The sequence below is a fragment of the Ahaetulla prasina genome, chromosome 4 (genome assembly GCF_028640845.1).
Source record: "Ahaetulla prasina isolate Xishuangbanna chromosome 4, ASM2864084v1, whole genome shotgun sequence".
Classification (NCBI taxonomy): domain Eukaryota; kingdom Metazoa; phylum Chordata; class Lepidosauria; order Squamata; family Colubridae; genus Ahaetulla; species Ahaetulla prasina.
This window is the reverse complement of record NC_080542.1, coordinates 6941358-6962130: the sequence shown is the minus strand read 5'-3', so window position 1 is coordinate 6962130 and position 20773 is coordinate 6941358. Positions and strand designations below refer to the sequence as shown.

The following is a 20773-nucleotide window of genomic DNA, read 5'->3' as shown; positions in this document are numbered from 1 at the left end:
TGGAGGCTCCAGAGTATGCGCATCGCTCCCAGATGGCCCTGGCCCCATCTCTGCCTCCGATGCAGAGCCCTTGTCTGGGCCATCCCCTGATTCCATGTCTGGCCCATTGTCCTTCCCAGCCTCCTCACTGTCCGACTCCACTGCCAGTCCGCACGCTACTGGCAGACCACAACAGCAACTGGACTTTCTTGTTTTTTTCTTTTGAAGACGTTTCGCTTCACATCCAAGAAGCTTCTTCAGCTCCGACAGGATAGTGGGGAATGGAAGGATTTATATTCCTTGCAGACAGCTGGTCATTTGCATTTTCCACTATCCTGTCGGAGCTGAAGAAGCTTCTTGGATGTGAAACGAAATGTCTTCAAAAAAAAAAAAAAAACAGCAAGAAAGTCCAGTTGCCTCCTGAAAAAGAACCTTTGGGACAACCATGACCTGGATGACTGAGAATCTCTACAGACTCTCTGCACTCCCACTTGTTTCAGTCATAGTCAATTGATCTGTAGAAGAGGTAACGGTGAACAGGTAACTTTTGGCCACAGACCAATGTAGAGGAAGATACAGTTAAGCGAAACCATGTTTAAGTTGTCCCACACGTGCTTTTCAAAAGGCAACTGGACTTCCTTGGTTTTTTTTCTTCGAAAACATTTAGCGGGGGGAAAAAAAGGTTCTCCGCCCAGTTGCTGGGTGGGCGTGGCCATGAGGGTGCCTACTCAGCCTCCTGAACCATTGGTGGTGGGGGCATTTTCACCTTCCCCAAGTTCTGGAGGCTTTCCTCCATTTTTCGCCCTTCCCAGCCTCCAGAAGAGTGAAAATGGCCTCCCTCTGCCTCCGGAGGCCCTCCGGAGGCCAAAAAATGGGCCCATTTCTGGACTTCCCAGAGAACTTCTGGGAGGCCCATTTTTCACCTACGCAGAGCCTCTGCACAACCCCTCCCCTCCATTTACCTCACATCCGAAACGGGGCCATGTTGTTGTGTATTGCCCGCTCTCACCGCAGTCGGGGCCTTCTTATCTGCTTCCGAATGTCGAGGAATGTCCTAGTATGCCTCCCGGCCCCAGCCCTGGCTCCATGCCCAGACAGGCTGAGGAGGAGGAAGCACCTCCCGGCCCCATCCCTGGCTCCATGCCCAAGCAAACGGAGCAACTAGACCCCTCCCCTCCCCCTCCCCCACAGCATGTGAGCCTGAGGGAAGTCAATTATCAACAGCTGCCAACTGGAGTGACCCTCGCTTCAGAAGAATTGATAGGCGGCGGCGTCAGAAGGAAGGGAGGGGCAGGCCTGGATAAGTGCTGAGTCATGGAGCCACACTTCATGGCCTATATAAAGGATCTGCTTTCTGGCAGTCTCTGAATCAGGCAAAGTCGAACATATCTTGCTGAAGTCACTTTCTGGTCTCCTGCCTGCCTTGAGGACTTTGCTAGGACTTTGGCAGAGCTGCAGAGGCACACCTGATTCGGATTTCCCTGACCCGGCCATCAGCGGAGGAGTGGGACATGACACATGGGGAGACTCCCGGGAGGGGAAGGGAATGGTGGGCAGCGCCAGCCAGTCCTTGCAACTACCAGTTTGGTGAACCGGATGTAAAATTAGCATCCGGTTCACCTGAACTGGCTGAATCCCACCCCTGAGTGAAACTTGAAAAGAAAAGAAACCAAGAAAGTCCATTTGCCTCCTGAAAAAAAAAAAACATACACCTTTGGGACAACCATGACCTGGATGACTGAGAATCTCTACAGAGGTTCATTATATATATTTATATATAAAATATATAAAAATGTGGAACCTTGCTCAATAGTAGTACCTGTGAGAGGGATCTTGGAGTCCTAGTGGATAACCATTTAGATATGAGCCAGCAGTGTGCAGCAGCTGCTAAAAAGGCCAACACAGTTCTGGGCTGCATAAACAGAGGGATAGAATCAAGATCACGTGAAGTGTTAGTGCCACTTTATAATATCTTGGTAAGGCCACACTTGGACTATTGCATCCGGTTTTGGTCGCCACGATGTAAAAAAGATGTTGAGACTCTAGAAAGAGTGCAGAGAAGAGCAACAAAGATGATTAGGGGACTGGAGGCTAAAACATATGAAGAACGGTTGCAGGAACTGGGTATGTCTAGTTTAATAAAAAGAAGGACTAGGGGAGACATGATAGCAGTGTTCCAATATCTCAGGGGTTGCCAGAAAGAAGAGGGAGTCAGGCTGTTCTCCAAAGCACCTGAGGGTAGAACAAGAAGCAATGGGTGGAAACTGATCAAAGAAAGAAGCAACTTAGAACTAAGGAGAAATTTCCTGATAGTTAGAACAATTAATAAGTGGAACGACTTGCCTGCAGAAGTTATGAATGCTCCAAAACTGAAACTTTTAAAGAAAATGTTGGATAACCATCTGACTGAGATGGTGTAGGGTTTCCTGCCTGGGCAGGGGGTTGGACTTTCGTTTTGTTAGATAGCGCCCAATGTTCAAGTCTGTTAAGATCTTTCTGTAACTTGAGTCTATCTTCTGGAGTGTTGGCTATTCCTGCCAGCTTGGTGTCATCTGCAAATTTGATGAGTTCCCCATCTATCCCCTCGTCCAAGTCATTGATGAAGATGTTGAAGAGTACTGGGCCTAAAACAGAGCCTTGGGGTACTCCACTGCATACTTCCCTCCGTTCCGTTGAGGGCTACACGCTGAGTGCAGTTGGTCAACCAGTTACGAATCCATCTGGTGGTGGTGCTGTCTAACTCACATTTTCCTACTTTATCTAGTAGTAGGTTATGGTCTACTTTATCAAATGCTTTACTGAAGTCCAAGTAAATTATATCGACAGCATTCCTCTGGTCTACTAATTTTGTCATTTTGTCAAAGAATGCAATAAGATTAGTCTGGCATGATCTGTTTTTGACAAACCCATGTTGGCTTTGGGTTATTACTTTGTTTGCTTCTAGGTGTTCAGTAATTCATTGCTTGATTATCTTTTCCAGAATCTTCCCCGGTATTGAGGTCAGGCTGATAGGTCTGTAGTTTCCTGGATCTGTTTTTTTTCCTTTTTTGAAGATGGGAACTACATCAGCTCTTTTCCAGTCCTCTGGCAGCTCCCCTGTGCTCCAGGATCTTTGAAAGATATAGTTCAGTGGTTCTGAGATCACGTCTGCCAGTTCCTTCAGAACCTTGGGGTGTAATCCATCCGGTCCTGGTGATTTGAACTCGTCTAGGGTAGACAGGTGTTCACTTACCATTTTCTTCCCTATTTTAACTTGTGTTTCTAATCTTTTTTTTTGTAGTGCTGTTTTGATAGGTTGGATTGTTTTTTCCTTTTGTGTAAAGACAGATGCAAAATATGAGTTAAGTAGATCTGCTTTCTCCCTGTTGCTTGTCATTTTCTTGCCACTTTCTCCCATCAATGGGTCAATTGTTTCCTTGACTTTTTTCTTGTTTTTAACATGTTGGAAGAAGCTTTTTTTGTTATTTTTTACTTTTGTCGCTAGCCTTTGTTCATTGTGAGCCTTAGTTTTCCTCACTTCATTTCAGGGAAAAAACAATTTTATAAAACCACTTAAAGACTTTAAGCCAAGCATGTTAAACTCATAGGTGATATGTGGCCCCAGACAGTTAGTAATGTGACCCTATAATAAAAAATATAAAAAATAAAGACCCTATAATGCTTCATCTGAGGTAGACTTGAAGTGACTGGAGGGAGCTGAGCGTTTACTGGCTGGATGCCCTTCCTGATGCCTACATGGAGTTCACAGCAGATTTTTTTCTTTACGCCCTAAGGAGAGAAATATCTGCCACTACCTGGGATTGAACTCTCAACATTCTGAGTGGGAGGCGAGCATCTTCACCACTAGGCCAGCACATCACTCATTATCAGAATGAGTCGTGGTGGCACAATGGTTAGAATGCAGTACTGCAGGCTACTTCTGATGCCTGCTGACTGCCTCAGTTTGGCAGTTCGATTCTCACCAGCTCAAAGTTGACTCAGTCTTCCATCCTTCCAAGGTCGGTAAAATGAGGACCCAGATTATTGGGGGCAATATGCTGACTCTGTAAATCGCTTAGAGAGGGCTGTAAAGCACTGTGAAGTGGTATATAAGTCTAAGTCCTATTGCTATTTGTATACATTAACTATATTATATATTTTATATACCATCCAAAGCAATTCCTCTTCACTTAATGTGGCCCAGGCAAACCAAAATGTTAAACAACCTTGCTTTAAGCTGCAACATATTTGATTGATTGATTGGTTGATTGATTGGTTGGTTGGTTGGTTGATTGATTGATGGTTAATTGCTTGGTTGGTTGGCTTTTCTCTTTCTTCAATAACGAAGGCGTAATATTTTAAAACTTAAAAACTTCACACTATCTGTGTAAAATAAACAATAAAACCAAATTTGGAATAAAATTGGAATTAAACATTAAATTTCATTAAATTAATTAAACTTGGTGGAAGCTATTCATTTCACAATTGAAGGGGAATATATGGGAGCCGGGATAATGTTGCAGGATCCAATCAGGGTCAAACACTGGAATCAGAGGTTTTGTCTTTCAAGCTTTCGGACTCATGCTGGAACCCATCTTCAGGGAACCTCTTTCTAGCAGAGTCTGTGCTTTGTGCTATTCTTGTGTGGTATTTATATGGTGCCTGTGGTGTGTGGCTTTTTAGTTGTTGATGGGGGGGTGGCGTTGATGGCTGTCTATTAAGTCATTGGCTGTTGTTGCCTGAAATAAATCAGCACTCCTGTTGACATCAGTCAACAGCACTGTCATGTCCCCCTCCCCTTCCGATGACCAGATCTAGGAAGTCCGTATCAAGCATGGCCACAAAGCCTCTGCAGCTTTGCCAAATTCCTTTCAGATTTCTCAGGGCAGGCAGGAATCCAAGTTGTGACTTCAGCAAACTAGATGAGACTTTGCTTGACTCAAGGAATGCCAAAAGCAGGTCCTTTATATAGGTTGTGGGGTGTGGCTCCATGACTCAGCATTTATCCAGGCCTGCCCCTCCCTTCCTTCTGCTGACGTCGCCTCTCAGATATCCAGAAGCGAGGATCCTCCCACTGTGAATTCTCTTCAGCTGAATCTGCTGTCGATAATTCCAGCACGTGGCTGGCTCCCTGCTCACACGCTGTAGGAGTGAGGTTTGTTTGTTCATTCCTGACATCCTGTCCGGGCATGGGGCCAGGGCCGGGGGCTGGAGGCATGACAGGCCATTCATCTTCATTATCCGACTCCGAGTCTGATAACAGGCCTGGGTGTAGACAGGAGGGGCCCAGCTGAGGAGAGGAGGGAGGACAAGAAACAACATTCCCTGAGGATGGGCTCCAGCATGAGTCTGAAAGCTTGGAAGATTAAATCTCTGGTCCCAGTGACCAATCCAGATTGGATCCTGCTATTAATTAAATTAAATTTAACTTAACGTAACTGAATTCATTTTAAGATTGGTTTCCAACCTGTAATGTTTCCTGTCCCTTCCCATCACTTTCCTCTTCTTTGTCTTTGTTCATCTGGTCGGTAAAAGTTCTGGAAAAGCTCTGTTTGACTCTGTTTTTATTTATTTATTTATTTGTCAAACAAAACAGTATATATAAGTATAAGCATGAAATAACCATACAAATTGGATACAATCAAAGGGAACATTAGGACAGGAACGGTAGGCATGCTGCTGCTCTTATGCACGCCCCTTACGGACCTCTTAGGAATGGGGTGATGTCAATAGTAAATAGTCTTTGGTTAAAGCTTTGGAGATTTTGGGAAGAGTCCACAGAGTCAGGTAGTGCATTCCAGGCATTAACAACTCTTTTACTGAAGTCATATTTTCTACAATCACGATTGGAGCGGTTCACATTAAGTTTAAATCTATTGTGTGCTTGTGTATTGTTGCAATTGAAGCTGAAGTAGTCTTTGACAGGAAGGACATTGTAGCAGATGATTTTATGAGTTATATTCAGGTCATGCCGAAGGCGGCAGAGTTCTAAATTTTCTAAACCCAGGATTTCAAGTCTGGTGGCATAAGGTATTTTGTTGTGATCAGAGGAGTGGAGAACTCTTCTTGTAAAATATTTCTGGACACGCTCAATTGTATTAATGTCTGAAATGAGGTGTGGGTTCCAGGCAGGCGAGCTGTATTTGAGAATTGGTCTAGCAAATGTGCTACGTTTACCCCAGCCCTGCATTTGGCAATAAGTTCTCTGGCAGCATTCCAAGGGAGATAAGTTGGGTGTTTATAAACAGTCCCCTGATAGACTGTTTGAGAAGCCTTTCGGGAATGACAATAATTCAAAGCCGTTTGAATTAAAGAGGTTTGCCGGGACTAAGTTTGTACTGTATACTTTCTAAGGAAGCCTAGGTCAGAACATTCTTGGTTTTTTCCCCCCCTTTCCTAAAGATGCAACAGGAAATCCTTCCATCCTTCCACTTTGGCCCTGTTGTAGCTCCAGCAAGGAAGATACTAACATGGTAACTTTTGCTTGCCTGCTCATTGAACACGGTACAAAGTCTTTGGAGATCACTTGGGAACCTAACACTCCAGAACCGAAAAAGTTCTCAACGCAGCAAGTGACCGGACCGAACCTGTTCACAACAAGCCAACTCACCGTCTCTTCCTCCAGCTCGTCCGAAGTTCGTTACAAATGCTTTGTAAAAGAAAAGAAAGAAGTTCCCGCAGCTACCTTCACAAACAAATGTAAGTTTCTTCAAGAGGGTAAATAATTAAGCCTGGTAAATAAATACGGAGCTGGGACTCTGCCAGGTGGGTAGGTTCAACTTGGAGGGACAGTGGTGTGCATAAAAGCAGAGAAGGTGACTATAGAAGAATGCATCCAGTGGTGGGATTCAGCCGGTTTGGTTATAGTGACCAGACGTCCCGCTTTTGGCGGGACAGTCCCACTTTTTAATAATTTGTCCCGTGTCCCGCGGCAATTCCAAAAAGTCCCGATTTTTTTTTGTTTCACTCCCATTCTGAAAATGGGAGGCGGAAACACAAGAGGAGGAGGTGGAGAAGGGGGAGTGGCGGAGAAGGGGGTGTGAGAGGGAGGAGAGATGCCGCTTGACTTCACCCGAGAGGAAGAGAAGAGCCGAGAGGAGAGTTGAGGAGAGCCGAACCTGCCTGGAAGAGCCGAGAGGAGAGCCGAGCCTGCCTGGAAGAGCGGAGAAGCAGCAGCCGCTCTTCCTCCTTCAGGCAGATGGCAAGACTCAGCGCGCATGCACAGCCCCCCCTCCCCCCCCCGTCAATGGTGTCCCGCTTTGCCATCGCTGAAATCTGGTCACTTTAGGTTTGGTAGTTAAATTATTGGCTGGCTTCACTCCTCCCCGCCCCTTCCAGGAGTCCACATGTGCCCCGTTTTGGCTTCCAGGTAAGTGCAGGGAGGCCTCCCAGGCTCAAAACAGGGTTCAGGGAGTGCGGCCCACCACACCATCCCCCCATGGCCCAGTTTCACTCTCAGGAGGCTTCAGGGAGGCCTCCTAGGCCCAAAATGAGGCACAGGGGGTGCAGCGTGCCCCCCTTGGTGCATGTTTGCTCCCAGGAGGCGTCTGAGAGGCCTCTTAGATCCAAAATGGAGCAGGGGGGCATTTTTGCTCCCAGGGGGGTGCAGGAGGCCGAGTGCTCCCTGTCACACCTCCTGGCCGCACCCACCATGGCCACGGCCACCCAGCCAATCATTAGGGCAGAGAATTGGTTGTTAAATTATTTGAATCCCGCCACTGGTCACACATCTGTATGGTTTTCTTGGCAACAGCGTAGAGGTAGCTTTCCTGGTTCCTTCTTTTGGGTTTGGTTTTGTTTGTAATTTGTGAGTCCAGCCTATCTTCCTAAACTCTCCAATTCAAATACTACCCAGACCTGATGTTGCTTAACCTTCTGAGTCCAAATGAGATTAGATGGGCATCACACTCGTTGAGGACATGTGTCGGGTCCCACTCCTCCTCTGACGGCCGGGTCTGGAAAGTCTGTCTCAAGCATGGCCACGAAGCCTCTGCAGCTTTGCCAAAGTCCTGTCAGAGTTCTCAGGGCAGGCAGGAATCCAAGGTGTGACTTCAGCAATCAGATTAGGTTTTGCCTGACTCAAGGAATGCCAGAAAGCAGATCCTGTATATAGGCCATGGGGTGTGGCTCCATGACTCGGCACTTATCCAGGCCTGCCCCTCCCTTCCTTTTGCTGACATCACCTCTCCATTCTCCGGAAGCGGAGATCTGTCCACCCTCCAGTTGCCGGCAATTCTAGCTCGTGACTGGCTTCATGTGCACACGCTGTGAGGGGGGGAGGTTTATTTGCTCAGTCTGTCCAGGCATGATGCCAGGACTGGGGGCTGGAGGCATGCCAGGCCATTCGTCTTGCTCAGTCTGTCTGGGCAGGACTGGGGGCTGGGGGCTGGAGGCATGCCAGGCCATTCGTCTCATTATCAGTCTCTGGCTTAGATAGCAGGAGATGGGAGGGGCCCGGCTGCGGAGAGGGGAGCGGGCGAGGCACAACAACATGCTATAATCACCTTCAAGTTCTCCTGATGTCAGGACAGCATTTAAGACAAGGTTGATCATCAGGGCGATCTGGAGATGATCAAAGATCCAGGTTTTTGAAGATAACATCCTGTTCAGAATCGTGAACTGGTTATCGAGTTGCTTCAAAAGTCAGTTGAGCTTAGCATCTTCGACCTTCAGAAACAGAAATTAATTCTAGAACAGAATAACAGAATTGGAAGACACCTTGGAGGCACTAATGGGCTGCAACCGGTTTAGCAACCGGTTCGGTGATCGCGCGCTTCACGCACTTCGCGCGCACATGCACCTAATGCGCTTGCGCGCAGCATTCAAAATACAGCAATTTGAAGCTCAGTTGCTTACCTTCTAAGGCAGCCCCAGTAAGTAGAACGGTGGAGGTGCGGAAATCAGCTGTGTCGCGCGAATCAGCTGAGCCAGAAAGAAGGAAATATAGGACAGGATAGGGTGGGTGCTGGTGGATGGGGCCAGCTGATCATCGGAACTACCGGTTCACCCAAACTGGTCTGAACTGGCAGCAGCCCACCACTACTTGGAGATCTTCTCATTCAATTCCCTGCTCAAGTAGGAAGCCCTTTGCCATTTCAGACAAGTGGTTGTCCAGCCTCTTATTTAAAAACCTCCAGTGATGGAGCACCCACAAATATCACAGGAAGCTTAACATAGCTTAACTTAACATATAAGCTTATCCTACCCTTTCTAAAGTAGATCTCACTGCAAAAGGCCCATTGGAAACTAAGCTTGGCTTGTTTCCTATACATTTTTAAGTTATGGAGAAACAGCGGATGCTCTCTATGTTTGCTATTTGGACAGAATCAGTGGTGGGCTGCTGTTGGTTCAGACTGGTTCGGCTGAACCTGTAGTTGTGACCTGCAGGTGGGCCCTCCCATCTGCCCCAGCACTATGCTGTCCTATTTAGTTGTGTGTTTTAAGCCATGAGCGCATGTGTGCAAATGTGCGCACGAGCAAAGCTCCTGCACGCACGCACGCATGCTCACATTTTTGGTTCTGGGGTGAACCGGTTGTTAATTCATGTGCTGCCCACCTCTGGGCAGAATGCCAGGAAGACAGCATAATAAATAGTCTTCTCTAAGCACAAACATTTCTCATGTATGGCTCTTCCAACAAAACAACAATGTTTTATTACTTTGCATTCTCAGATTGCATTTTGCAACCTTTGAAACCGGTCGATGTTCAGATCTTAACTCCCAGTTGTGGCAAACAGAGCTCAGTGGTCAACGTGGAACTGGTATGCTTCCTGAGAAGCCTTAGTGGTGGAAAAGCTGAGGTGGAATGGCTGAAGAATGGAGTACAGCTACAAGAGAAAGAAGAGGTGTCACTGAGAGCTGTTGTAGGAAAGGGTAGTGGTTACTCCAGTTTCATCCACCTGAACATCAGCAAAGAGAGTTGGGACAAAGGGGACCTCTACACCTGTAAAGTGACGCGCCCGCCAGGCAGTCAAAACGTCACAATGCAGAATGCCAGCAAATGTCAAGGTGAGTGTTACCACCCTAAAGTATCAAGAGTTTATGGGCTATAAAATGAGGGATGGGTAGGAAGCGATCCAGACAGTTCATCTACCAGGGTTCCAAGTAATACATCCATTTCGAAACAGCACTTCTAGTGCAGGAGTCTTTAACTTTCTGGCTTTGTGTACCAGCAGAGATGGCACGGGGGCGAGAGAGAATGGCTCCACACAAGCAGCGAGCACATGAGTCTGCACATGCGAATGGGGCTTCATTTGTGACCAAGCACACTCAGCACCTGCACAAGTGTAGCATCACATGTGAGCCAGGGGTGGGTTCTACTTACCTTTACTACTGGTTTGCGGTGGGATCGTGTGCACGCTTGCTTCTGTGCATGCGCATTGATGTCATCAATGATGACATTGGAGTCGGTGGGTGGAACCTCATCCCCAGTTTTACTACCGGTTCACAAGAACCGGTCCAAACCGGGGAGAACCCACCACTGATGTGCGCACACTCATCCGCCGCTTCTGTGGACCACTTCTGAATGGGCTGCAGCCCAGTATCGGGGCCCAGCCTAGGGATTGGGGACGCCTGACCTAGTGTATGCTTCTGAAGATGAGCTAGGAGTGTAGTGTGAAAAACCCATCTGGATGACACTGTGTTGATTGTAGTCTAGTACTGCAGCCTGGGATTATCGTCCTTTATACTTATAAAGTAAGGGCACACTAGGCAGAATTGTAGGGTGTAGAATGGTGGTTTAGTGGGTAAGACGCTGAGCTTGTCGATCGAAAGGTTGGCAGTTCAGTAGTTCGAATCCCTAGTGTCATGTAATGGGGTAAGCTCCCATGACTTGTCCCAGCTTCTTCCAACCTAGCAGTTCGAAAGCATATAAAAAATGCAAGTAGAAAAATAGAAACCACCTTTGGTGGGAAGGTAACAGCATTCCGTGTGACTTTGGTGTTGAGTCTTGCTGGCCACATGACCACAGAGTTGTCTTTGGACAGCGCTGGCTCTTCGGCTTTGAAACAGAGTTGAGCACTGCCCCCTAGAGTCAGGAACGACTAGCATATATGTGTGAGAGGAACCTTTACCTTTACCTTTAGGCAGAATTGTGGCCATTAATAGAAGACTTTGCTGTTTCCTCATCATGTTGCAGCTGAATTCTTGCAGGATGTTCTACCTAGGGCTGCATTGGAAAATTATCCAGAAACTTCATCTGGTCCAATGTGCAGTGGCGGAAACAGTTATGAAAGTACCTTGGTTCACTGCGATAAAAGTACTACTGTTGGAACCTGTATGGATCCACCTTAACCTTCTGGGAAAATTAAATGAAATGAAATTAAATTTAAAAATGAAATGAAATTAAATTTAAAAATGAAATGAAATGAAATTTAAAAATGAAATGAAATGAAATTGTTAAATTAAAAAGTAAAATGAAATTAAATTGTTAAATTAAATTGTTAAATTAAATTATAAAATAAAATCAAACTATAAAGTAAAATTAAATTATTAAATTAAATTTAAAAATGAAATTAAATTAAATTGTTAAATTAAAAAGTAAAATGAAATTAAATTGTTAAATTAAATTGTTAAATTAAATTATAAAATAAAATCAAACTATAAAGTAAAATTAAATTATTAAACTAAATTTAAAAATGAAATTAAATTAAATTTAAAAATTACATTAAATTAAATTGTTAAATTAAAAAGTAAAATTAAATTATTAAATTAAAAAATTAAATTAAATTAAATGCCACCGTGGTGCAGTGGTTAGAATGCAGTACTGCAGGCTAATTCTGCTGACTGCCAGCTGCCTATAATTTGGCAGTTCAAATCTCACCAGGCTCAAGGTTGACTCAGCCTTCCAGCCTCCTGAGGTTGGTAAAATGAGGACCCAGATTGTTGGGGGCAAGAGGCTGACTCTGCAAACCCCTGAGAGAGGCCTGGAAAGCACTGCGAAGCAGTATATAAGTCTGAGTGCTATTGCTATTTTTACATGCAGCTTTTCAAAGAGCATCTTGCTCGGTTTTTCTTGAATTTCCTTATCTTTACAGAAGCTACCAAAACTTGCAGCTTCTTAGCAAGCACGCCACTGTTAATGAATTATTAAAGATTTTTAAAAAGCACTATTCTCAAATAGTATTATAATCCTTGTGTCATCTCTCTCCTGGCCTTCATCTACAGTGTGCTATGGTTGCATGCATCAACCCAGCATATTCTTCACCAAGCCATCTTACAAAAGCCTGCTTGATAGGTCAGCCACTCTAGTCTGCACTGTGATATCTTCTAAACTTCTCAGCGCTCAGATCACCTGGCTTGTGGATGGCAAAGCCAGCAGTGCTGTTGTGAATGAGATGGTGACGACGGACGCTAACGGAAGTCAGAAGTTGAGAAGCAACCATTCGGTGTCTTTGGAACAGTGGACGAAGGGCACCGTCTTCACCTGCAAAGTAACTGGGAGCTGCTTTGAAGAACACCGAAAAGACATCATCATCAAGAAGGCTACTCGTGAGTAGATCGCCAAGCCCCTTAAAACGCTGCTCCGTCAAGGAAGCAAGAATCGCATGTCTTCAAAATAAATTTTAAAAAAAGTTTTAATATACAAAACAGGAATCATGTATATCATGTATATGAATCATGTGATAGGAAATCATCCACCCTTGGTTATGAGTGACTTCATTAAAGTAGAATTTCTCTGAACATTTTGAATTAGCTTTTCCTAGGTCAGGGGTCGGCAACCTTAAACACTCAAAGAGCCACAAAGGTCCTAATCAGAAGCCCCCTGTTCAATTCTGGAGCTGACCAGAAGTCCGGTTCCCCTACTATAGAGTCTCCTCCTTTTTCCTCTATATGTCCTAACCGAAAGTCCTATCAATTGTGGAGCTGATCGACGACAGGGAGCCGCAGCAGAGGGATGAAAGAGCCACATGCGACTCCAGAGCTGTAGATTGCTGACCCCTGTCCTAGGTGTTTTGCATCTTGGGATGATGTTGATGTGATAAAGCTACCAAGGAGTTCCTCTCATATTTGTTGAGTTTTGGAATTTCCCCAAGTTCTTTTTCAACCTCTTCACAATCTTTCATAAATTCACCCTTTCCTTCCTTGTTATTTTGTCTCCTTCCAATGTTTTTGAAAGCCTGAAAATAATGGCTGTGTTCTGTCCCCCTCCCCACTTCACAGAGAAGACACAGAGATGCGTGTCCCACAGTTCTTTATATTTGCAACAGACCTGATTTTCGGTAGTGAAGGAGAGACTTGGCAGCTACAGTGCAAAGGCCTGCCAAGTTCTGAGTTCTTTATCTTTTACGGAGACAGAAGCTCACGTGTCCAAGATCCATTGCCAAAAGCTCACAGAAAGGAAGCCTTTGCACAGTCCAGGCCTTAACTCCCAAACGACCGATCTGCAGTTCGCACTTGGTAGCTTTTTGTCAAGGGCCATATGGCAACTCCACCTGCTTTTATCCCCTGTGGGGTGTGGCTCAGTGACTCAGCAATCTCTGGGCCTCCTACACCTTTCTTTGCTGCGCACACTTATTTTTTCATCACTGCCTTGGGTCAATCCAAGATTGATCTTCCATAGCTGGTACCTGAGGCGTTGCCAGGGAGGAGGAGGATCTGAGGGAGGGAGGCCTTGTCAGTTTCTCCTCCTAGCCTGCAGCTGGGACCTGGGGCAGTACCAAAGAGGAGGGTCCTGGAGAGGAAGGCCTTGTTGGCTCTTCCCCATCACTCTCAGATTCATTCTCCTCCATGAGGACAGGCTCAGGGGCCGGAGTCACAACAGGCTGGGAGGGTGATGTGTACCGCCTGTTCACTATATTTTAATATCTATTTATAGCAGGATTTTTTTTAATGGCATCTAAGAGAATAACAGAATAACAGAGTTGGAAGGGAGCCTTGAAGTCTTCTAGTTGAATTGCCTGCTCAAGCAGGAAACAGAGGTAGTATTCAGCCAGTTCAGACCAGTTCGGGCGAACCAGTAGCTGCGAGTTCCTGCGGGTGGCCGCTTACCCACCTGAGCATAATCCTGTCCTATATCGCTGTGGTTTTGACACCACACGCATGCATGGATGTCACGTGTGACCAAATTCCCATGCTGTTTGATATTGCACGCACACAGGAGTGAATTCCTCTGTTGTTTGATGTCGCACACATGAGCAGACATCACGTGCGTGCATACATTTCCGGTGCTGGGTGAACTGGTGCTGACAGAATGTGAAGCCCACTTCTGGCAGGAAACCCTATAACATTTCAAACCAATGGTTGTCCAATGTCTTCTTTAAAAATATCCAGTGTTGGAGCACCACAACATCTGGAGGCAAGCTGTTCCATTGATCAATTGTTCTCCTTCTCAAGAAATTTCTCCTTAGTTCCAGGTTGTTTCTCTCCTTGATTAGTTTCCATCCATTGCTTCTTGCCTGCTTTCAGGTACTTTGAGAATAGCTTGGCTCCCTCTTCCTTGTGGAAGCCCCTCAGAGATTGGAACACTGCTGTCATGTCACCCTTACTCCTACACAAACAGAAGTTTTCTGATCCAACTATCTTGAGAGAACAATTGACCGATCTTCTAGCAAATAGAAAAAAATTCACACACAGGATATGCCCAGTGGTGGGTACTAACCGGTTTTACCAACGGTTCGCTTCAGGCACGTGCTTTGCATGTGATCGCCGCATGCAAGCTCGTTTCACACATGTGCCGAACTTGTATTTCGCACAAGCGCATTGAATAAAAACACAGCTGAGGAATGGCAATCCACTCTGCTGCACCTTACAGCTGGGCAAAAAAACAAAGGAATAAAGGTAGATATAGTGGGGGGCAGGCGGGAGGGACCAGTTGACGGTTGGAGAGAACTGGTTCACTCACACATCAAGGTTTCCACTACCGGCTCTCCCAAACTGGGCAGAACCAGTAGCAACCCACCACTGGATATGCCTAAACACATCTTAAGAGGCAGTGTGAAGGGTTTAGACAACGATTGGGAAAAGTCCCCAGCCCCCCCAGTCTTAAAGCCTCATAAAAGCCTCGGTGGCTCAGTGGTTAGAGTGACGTACTGCACGCTACTTCTGCTGACTGACAGCTGACTGCAATTTGGCAGTTCGAATCTCACCAGGCTCAAAGTTGATTCAGCCTTTCATCATTCTGAAGTGGGTAAAATGAGGACCCAAATAGTTGGGGGCAATATAAGCTGTAAAACACTGTAAAGTGGTATATACCATGTTTCTCCAAAAAGAAGGCCAGATTTTACTTCCTTTAGATCCCCCCAAAAAACAGCAAGGCCTTCTTTTGGAGGGTTCTAATTACTGACTCACCTCGCAGCGACAGCCCCACCAAGCAAGAGCCCAACTGCTGGCCCACTTCTTCTGCGGCCGCTTGCCGCCACTTGCACGCATCTCCCTGGCCTCCGTTTTGCCTCTGGATTGATCAATCTGGATCAATCCAGAGCTGTTATCAGCTGGAAATGCCTTCCAGAAAGCCCTCTGCAGCCAATAATAGAGATCCAGACCGATCTGCAGATAACAGATGTGGGCAGGCATCTGAAGGCAAAACAGAGGTCATGGCGATGCATGCAAGTGGCGTCAAGCGGCCGCAGAAGAAGGGGAGGCAAGTGTCACAGTGTGCGAGGCATGGTAAATAGGGCAACTCTATCACCACCCTGTTCTGTCCTCCCTTGCCTCCGTCTGAGTGATGGCTTAATTAGCCGGCACTATCTGGCAGCAAAAGAGTGAGTGTCTGCCTGGTGACTCTGTTATCTCCCTCAATGCCGATGAGTCAAACAGTACTTCAGCTCTTAGTTTAGCAGTTAATTTGCCTGCTATGAAGAGACACAGCAGCTCTCGCTGCTTCGCTGCTGAGAGGCAGTAAGCGCTGCCTCACAGCACTTCTTAGGCCTGCCCCACCCCTGCTTCTGTTATTTCCACCTCTCCTGCCTACGAAATCTAGGGTCCAGTCAGGCCTGATTGCCATCAGCTGGGTCTGGAGACGTGTCCTGGGGGGTGGGAAGAGTCAGGGGATGGAGGCCTCATTATCTCTTCCACCTGGCCTGCCTCTGGCTCCTGGAGCTGAGCCAGGGAAGCCGGTGCTCCTGAGGTAAGTCCTGATGGCCCTTCCCCCTCACTTTCCAAGTCACTTTCTGGCAGGAGGCCCAGCTCGGGGGGCGCAGACACAACACACCCATTCCCACCCAAACTCAGTTTTTACCTGTGTGCCTCGTCCCATCTCTGTATCCAATGGTGGGCGGAGTCTTAAATTCGGGCTAATTTTGTAGGTGGGGCTTAATTTGATCACATGCCCTCAAAAACATGATAGGGCTTCTTTTCAAGGTGGGTTGTCTTTTTGGAGAAAAACTAAGTCTAAGTGCTATTGCTATTGGTATATAGTGTCTCTGAGCCAGCCAACCTCAAAGTATTGTTTATTTTATGTTTATGAAGGGTGTAGGGTTTCCTGCCTCGGCAGGAGGTTGGACTAGAAGACCTCCAACGTTGTTGTTTTTGTTGTTTGTTTGTTTGTTTGTTTGTTTGTTTAGAGCAATTGTAGTGGCATAATGGCGTGGAAACAAGGCCGCGGGGGGTGAGCTCTGAGAACGGCATCTTTTTCTGGTCCCATGTATTTATTTTATTTATTTATTTATTATTTAAATTTGTATACCGCCCTTCTCCCGAAGGACTCAGGGCGGTTCACAGCCAAGTAAAAAATGAATACATTATAGATACAATTAAAATACTAATAAAAAACTTATTTGAATTGACCACAATTAAAATTTAAAGGTAAAACCCATTAAAAACCCATAACTTAAGAAAACTAACCCAGTCCAGCGCAGATAAATAAGTAAGTTTTGAGCTCGCGGCGAAAGGTTCGGAGGTCCGGAAGTTGACGAAGTCCTGGGGGGAGTTCGTTCCAGAGGGCGGGAGCCCCCACAGAGAAGGCCCTTCCCCTGGGTGTCGCCAGATGACACTGTCGCGCCGACGGCACCCTGAGGAGTCCCTCTCTGTGAGAGCGCACGGGTCGGTGAGAGGTATTCGGTAGCAGCAGGCGGTCCCGTAAGTAACCCGGCCCTATGCCATGGAGCGCTTTAAAGACGTTCACCAACACCTTGAAGCGCACCCGGAAGGCCACAGGTAGCCAGTGCAGCCTGCGAGGATAGGTGTCACTCGGGAGCCACGAGGGCTCCTCTATCACCACAAGAGCTGCATTCTGGACCAACTGCAGCCTCCGGATGCCCTTCAAGGGGAGCCCCATGTAGAGAGCATTGCAGTAGTCCAGACGAGACGTCACATGTACTATTCTCCATGGCTGGGTCATTGTTGTTTTCGACAGGTTTTTGGACCCCCTGCCCTGTTTGGAAGAGGTGGGGGAGGGGATATCCCCCGGTTCTGTAAGACCTATCGGGGGATTCCCTTTTCTGGGAATTAACAGTGCCAGTGATGGTGGGGACGACGGCGCTACTCACCTACTTTCCATTTGGGTTTGTTGGCCTCCTTTTCACTTAACACCGGACAAATTGGCCTCCCATTGGTTGGACCATCAACACCTGCCTTGTCCATTCTGAGGATATGACTTTCTCTCGCTGTCTCTACTTTTCAACATGCGATACTCCGCACATGAACTCCTCTGTCTGCGAGGTGCCCCCGCCTCACAGGAATGGCCCACTGCATTACCAAGGGCTGGCCTCAATGATAGGTCTTGGGACCCACAGAGGTGGCATGCGTCTAGGAAGAGCCTTTGGGGATTTTTAAATAGGGAATTTTTAAAGGGGGGGAGGGTAAGGGCGGGTATTGGGGGAAACCCGTTGGGGAGGGTATGTCCAGTCCCAGCGCGTGCTCACGACACTATTTCAGTTGGTCCGAAGACAGGGGGGAGGGGTTTGTACAGAGCAGAGAGTGTTATTCCATCTGTACGGTAAATGGGAGGGGCAGATATGGCGGAGGCAGGGGGCCATATCGTTCTTTGGGAGCACGTGTTCGATGTTTAAAGGCGATCACGTGCTCCGGCCCCCCAGCCCTCACTCATTCCCCGGATGGTCAAGATCCTCAGAGCTTGGATCTTCAGCTGATGCTCTGCAATGCCCGGTCCGTGGTCAGCAAGGCTCCCCTGATTTGTGACCATATTCAGAGGGAGTCTGCGGACTTTATGGGCATTACGGAGACCTGGTTGGGCACAGAAGGGGGTGTACCCCTAGTTGAAATTGCCCTCCGGGTTTCCATGCATTCCATCAGCCGAGGGCCAAAGGTAGGGGTGGGGAGTGGCGGTTGTGATTAGAGAAAGTCTGGAGCCGAGGGAGTCCACTGTTCCTCAGATAGCTGGCTGTGAATCCCTCCTTGTGAAGTGGGGCCATCGGAATCAGATGGGGCTGTTGATCACGTACCTGGCTCCTTGCTGCGTGACTACAGCCCTACCTGAACTACTAGAGGTGCTTGCTGGCATGGCGGTTGAGATTCCCAGACTTTTGGTCTTGGGGGATTTCAACTTGCCATCGGCCGGCTTGTCATCAACGGTGGTTCAGGAGTTCCAGGCCTCCATGACGGCCTTGGACCTGATTCAAGTAACTGATGGCCCTACACACATTGGGGGAGGCGTGCTAGATTTGATTTTTATCTCTGGTCAGTGGGTAAATGATCTGGATTTAGGAGATATAGTGAAAGAACCGGTGTCATGGTCAGATCATTTCCTTCTTCGCCTAGACTTTCGGACCGCCGCTTACCACCGCAGGGAGACGGAGCCAATGCGTTGGTTCCGTCCCAGGTGCCTGATGGACCCAGAGAGGTTCCTGACAGAGTTTGGGCCGTTTCCTGAGGATCTTACCCACGGCACGACTGAAGAACTGGTTGCGGCTTGGGAACGGGCCGTGGCTGGGGCTTTGGACCGTGTCGTGCCTTTGCGGCCTCTGACCCGGTGTAGATCTCAATTGGCTCCCTGGTTCTCCGAGGAGCTGAGAGAGATAAAACGCTGGAGAAGATGCCTAGAGAGTATCTGGAGGTCCAGCCGTTCCGAGGCTGATCGGACACTACTGAGGTTTTTTACTAAGACCTACCTAGTGGCAATGAGGGAGGCAAAACGTTCCTACGTTTCCACCCTCATTGCATCGGCAGATAGCCGCCCGGCCGCCCTGTTTTGGGTGACCCGTTCCCTCCTTCAACAGGAGGGACGGGATGACCCCCTACGGGGATGAGCTGAGGAGTTTAACGGTTATCTATACGATAAAATCATTCAGCTTCGTGATAGCTTGGACCAAGATTGCGATGATCCAACCAAGATGGCGGAGACACGTCTTGTTGAGGTTATTTGGGATGAGTTTGATTCTGTGGCTCTCGCGGACGTGGACAGGTTGCTGGGGAGGTTGTACGCAACTACATGTTTACTGGACCCATGTCCTTCCTGGCTAGTGCTGGCTGCTCAGGAAGTGACACGAGGCTGGCTCCAGGGGATTATAAATGCTTCTTTGGTTGAAGGGGTTTTCCCCGCCGCCTTGAAAGAGGCGGTGGTGAGACCTCTCCTGAAGAAGCCTTCCCTGGACCCAGCTATTTTGGGAAACTACCGTCCAGTCTCCAACCTTCGCTTTGTGGCGAAGGTTGTAGAGAGTGTGGTTGTGTGGCAGCTACCCCGGCACCTGGAGGAAGCTGTCTATCTATACCCGTTCCAGTCCGGCTTCCGACCCGGTTACAGCATGGAGACGGCTTTGGTCGCGTTGGTGGATGACCTCTAGAGGGCCAGGGACAGAGGTTGTTCCTCTGCCTTGGTCCTATTAGATCTCTCAGCGGCTTTTGATACCATCGACCATGGTATCCTACTGTGCCGGTTGGAGGGATTGGGAATGGGAGGCACCGTTTATCGGTGGTTCTCCTCCTATCTCTCCGACCGGTCGCAGACAGTGTTGAGAGGGGGGCAGAGGTTGTCCTCGAGGCGCCTCACTTGTGGGGTACCTCAGGGGTCGATTCTCTCGCCTACCCTGTTCAACATCTATATGAAGCCGCTGGGCGAGGTCATCAGTGGTTTCGGGGTGAGTTATCATCTGTATGCTGACGATACTCAGCTGTAATTTTCCACCCCGGACCACCCCAACGAAGCGGTCGAAGTGCTGTCCCGGTGCCTGGAAGCCGTACGGGTCTGGATGGGGAGAAACAGACTCAGGCTCAATCCCTCCAAGACGGAGTGGCTGTGGATGCCGGCACCCCGGTACAGTCAGCTGCATCTGCAGCTGACTGTTGGGGGTGAGTTAGTGGCCCCAAAGGAGGTGGTTCGCAACTTGGGCGTCCTCCTGGATGGACGGCTGTCCTTCGATGAACATCTGGCGGCCGTCTCCAGGAGGGCCTTTTACCAAGTTCGCTTGGTCCGCCAGTTGCGTCCCTTCCTTGACCAGGATGCCTTATGCACAGTCACTCACACTCTGGTTATGTCTCGGTTGGATTACTGCAATGCTCTCTACATGGGGCTGCCCTTGAGGTGCACCCGGAGGCTGTGGTTAGTCCAGAATGCGGCTGCACGAGTAGTAATGGGAGCCGCTCGTGGCTCCCACGTAACACCACTGCTCTGTAGTCTGCACTGGCTTCCTGTGGTCTTTCGGGTGTGCTTCAAGATTTTGGTTACCACCTTTAAAGCGCTCCATGGCTTAGGACCCGGGTACTTACGAGACCACCTGCTGTTACTCTATGCCTCCCACCGACCCGTACGCTCTCACAGAGAGGGTCTCTTCAGGGTGTCGTCCGCCAAACAATGTCGGCTAGCGGCCCCCAGGAGTAGGGCCTTCTCTGTGGGAGCATCGACGCTCTGGAATGAACTCCCCCCTGGCCTACGTCAAGTGCCTGATCTTCGGACCTTCCGTCGTGAGCTAAAAACATATTTA

The 20773-nt window shown here is 47.9% G+C and overlaps 1 protein-coding gene and 1 gene segment (V, D, J or C); both read left to right on the top strand.

Annotated features, from left to right (window-relative positions):
• LOC131198966 (immunoglobulin heavy constant gamma 3-like) overlaps positions 1-20773 on the top strand; it is a 153413-nt gene that overhangs the window by 39475 nt on the left and 93165 nt on the right.
• The window catches only part of LOC131198964 (uncharacterized), a 95659-nt gene that overhangs the window by 40060 nt on the left and 34826 nt on the right, over positions 1-20773 (top strand). Inside the window, exons 2-4 of the mRNA XM_058184347.1 lie at positions 6361-6657; positions 9630-9965; positions 12123-12446. Coding sequence (XP_058040330.1) covers positions 6361-6657; positions 9630-9965; positions 12123-12446 — 957 coding nt within the window. The remainder of the gene's footprint in view (positions 1-6360; positions 6658-9629; positions 9966-12122; positions 12447-20773) is intronic.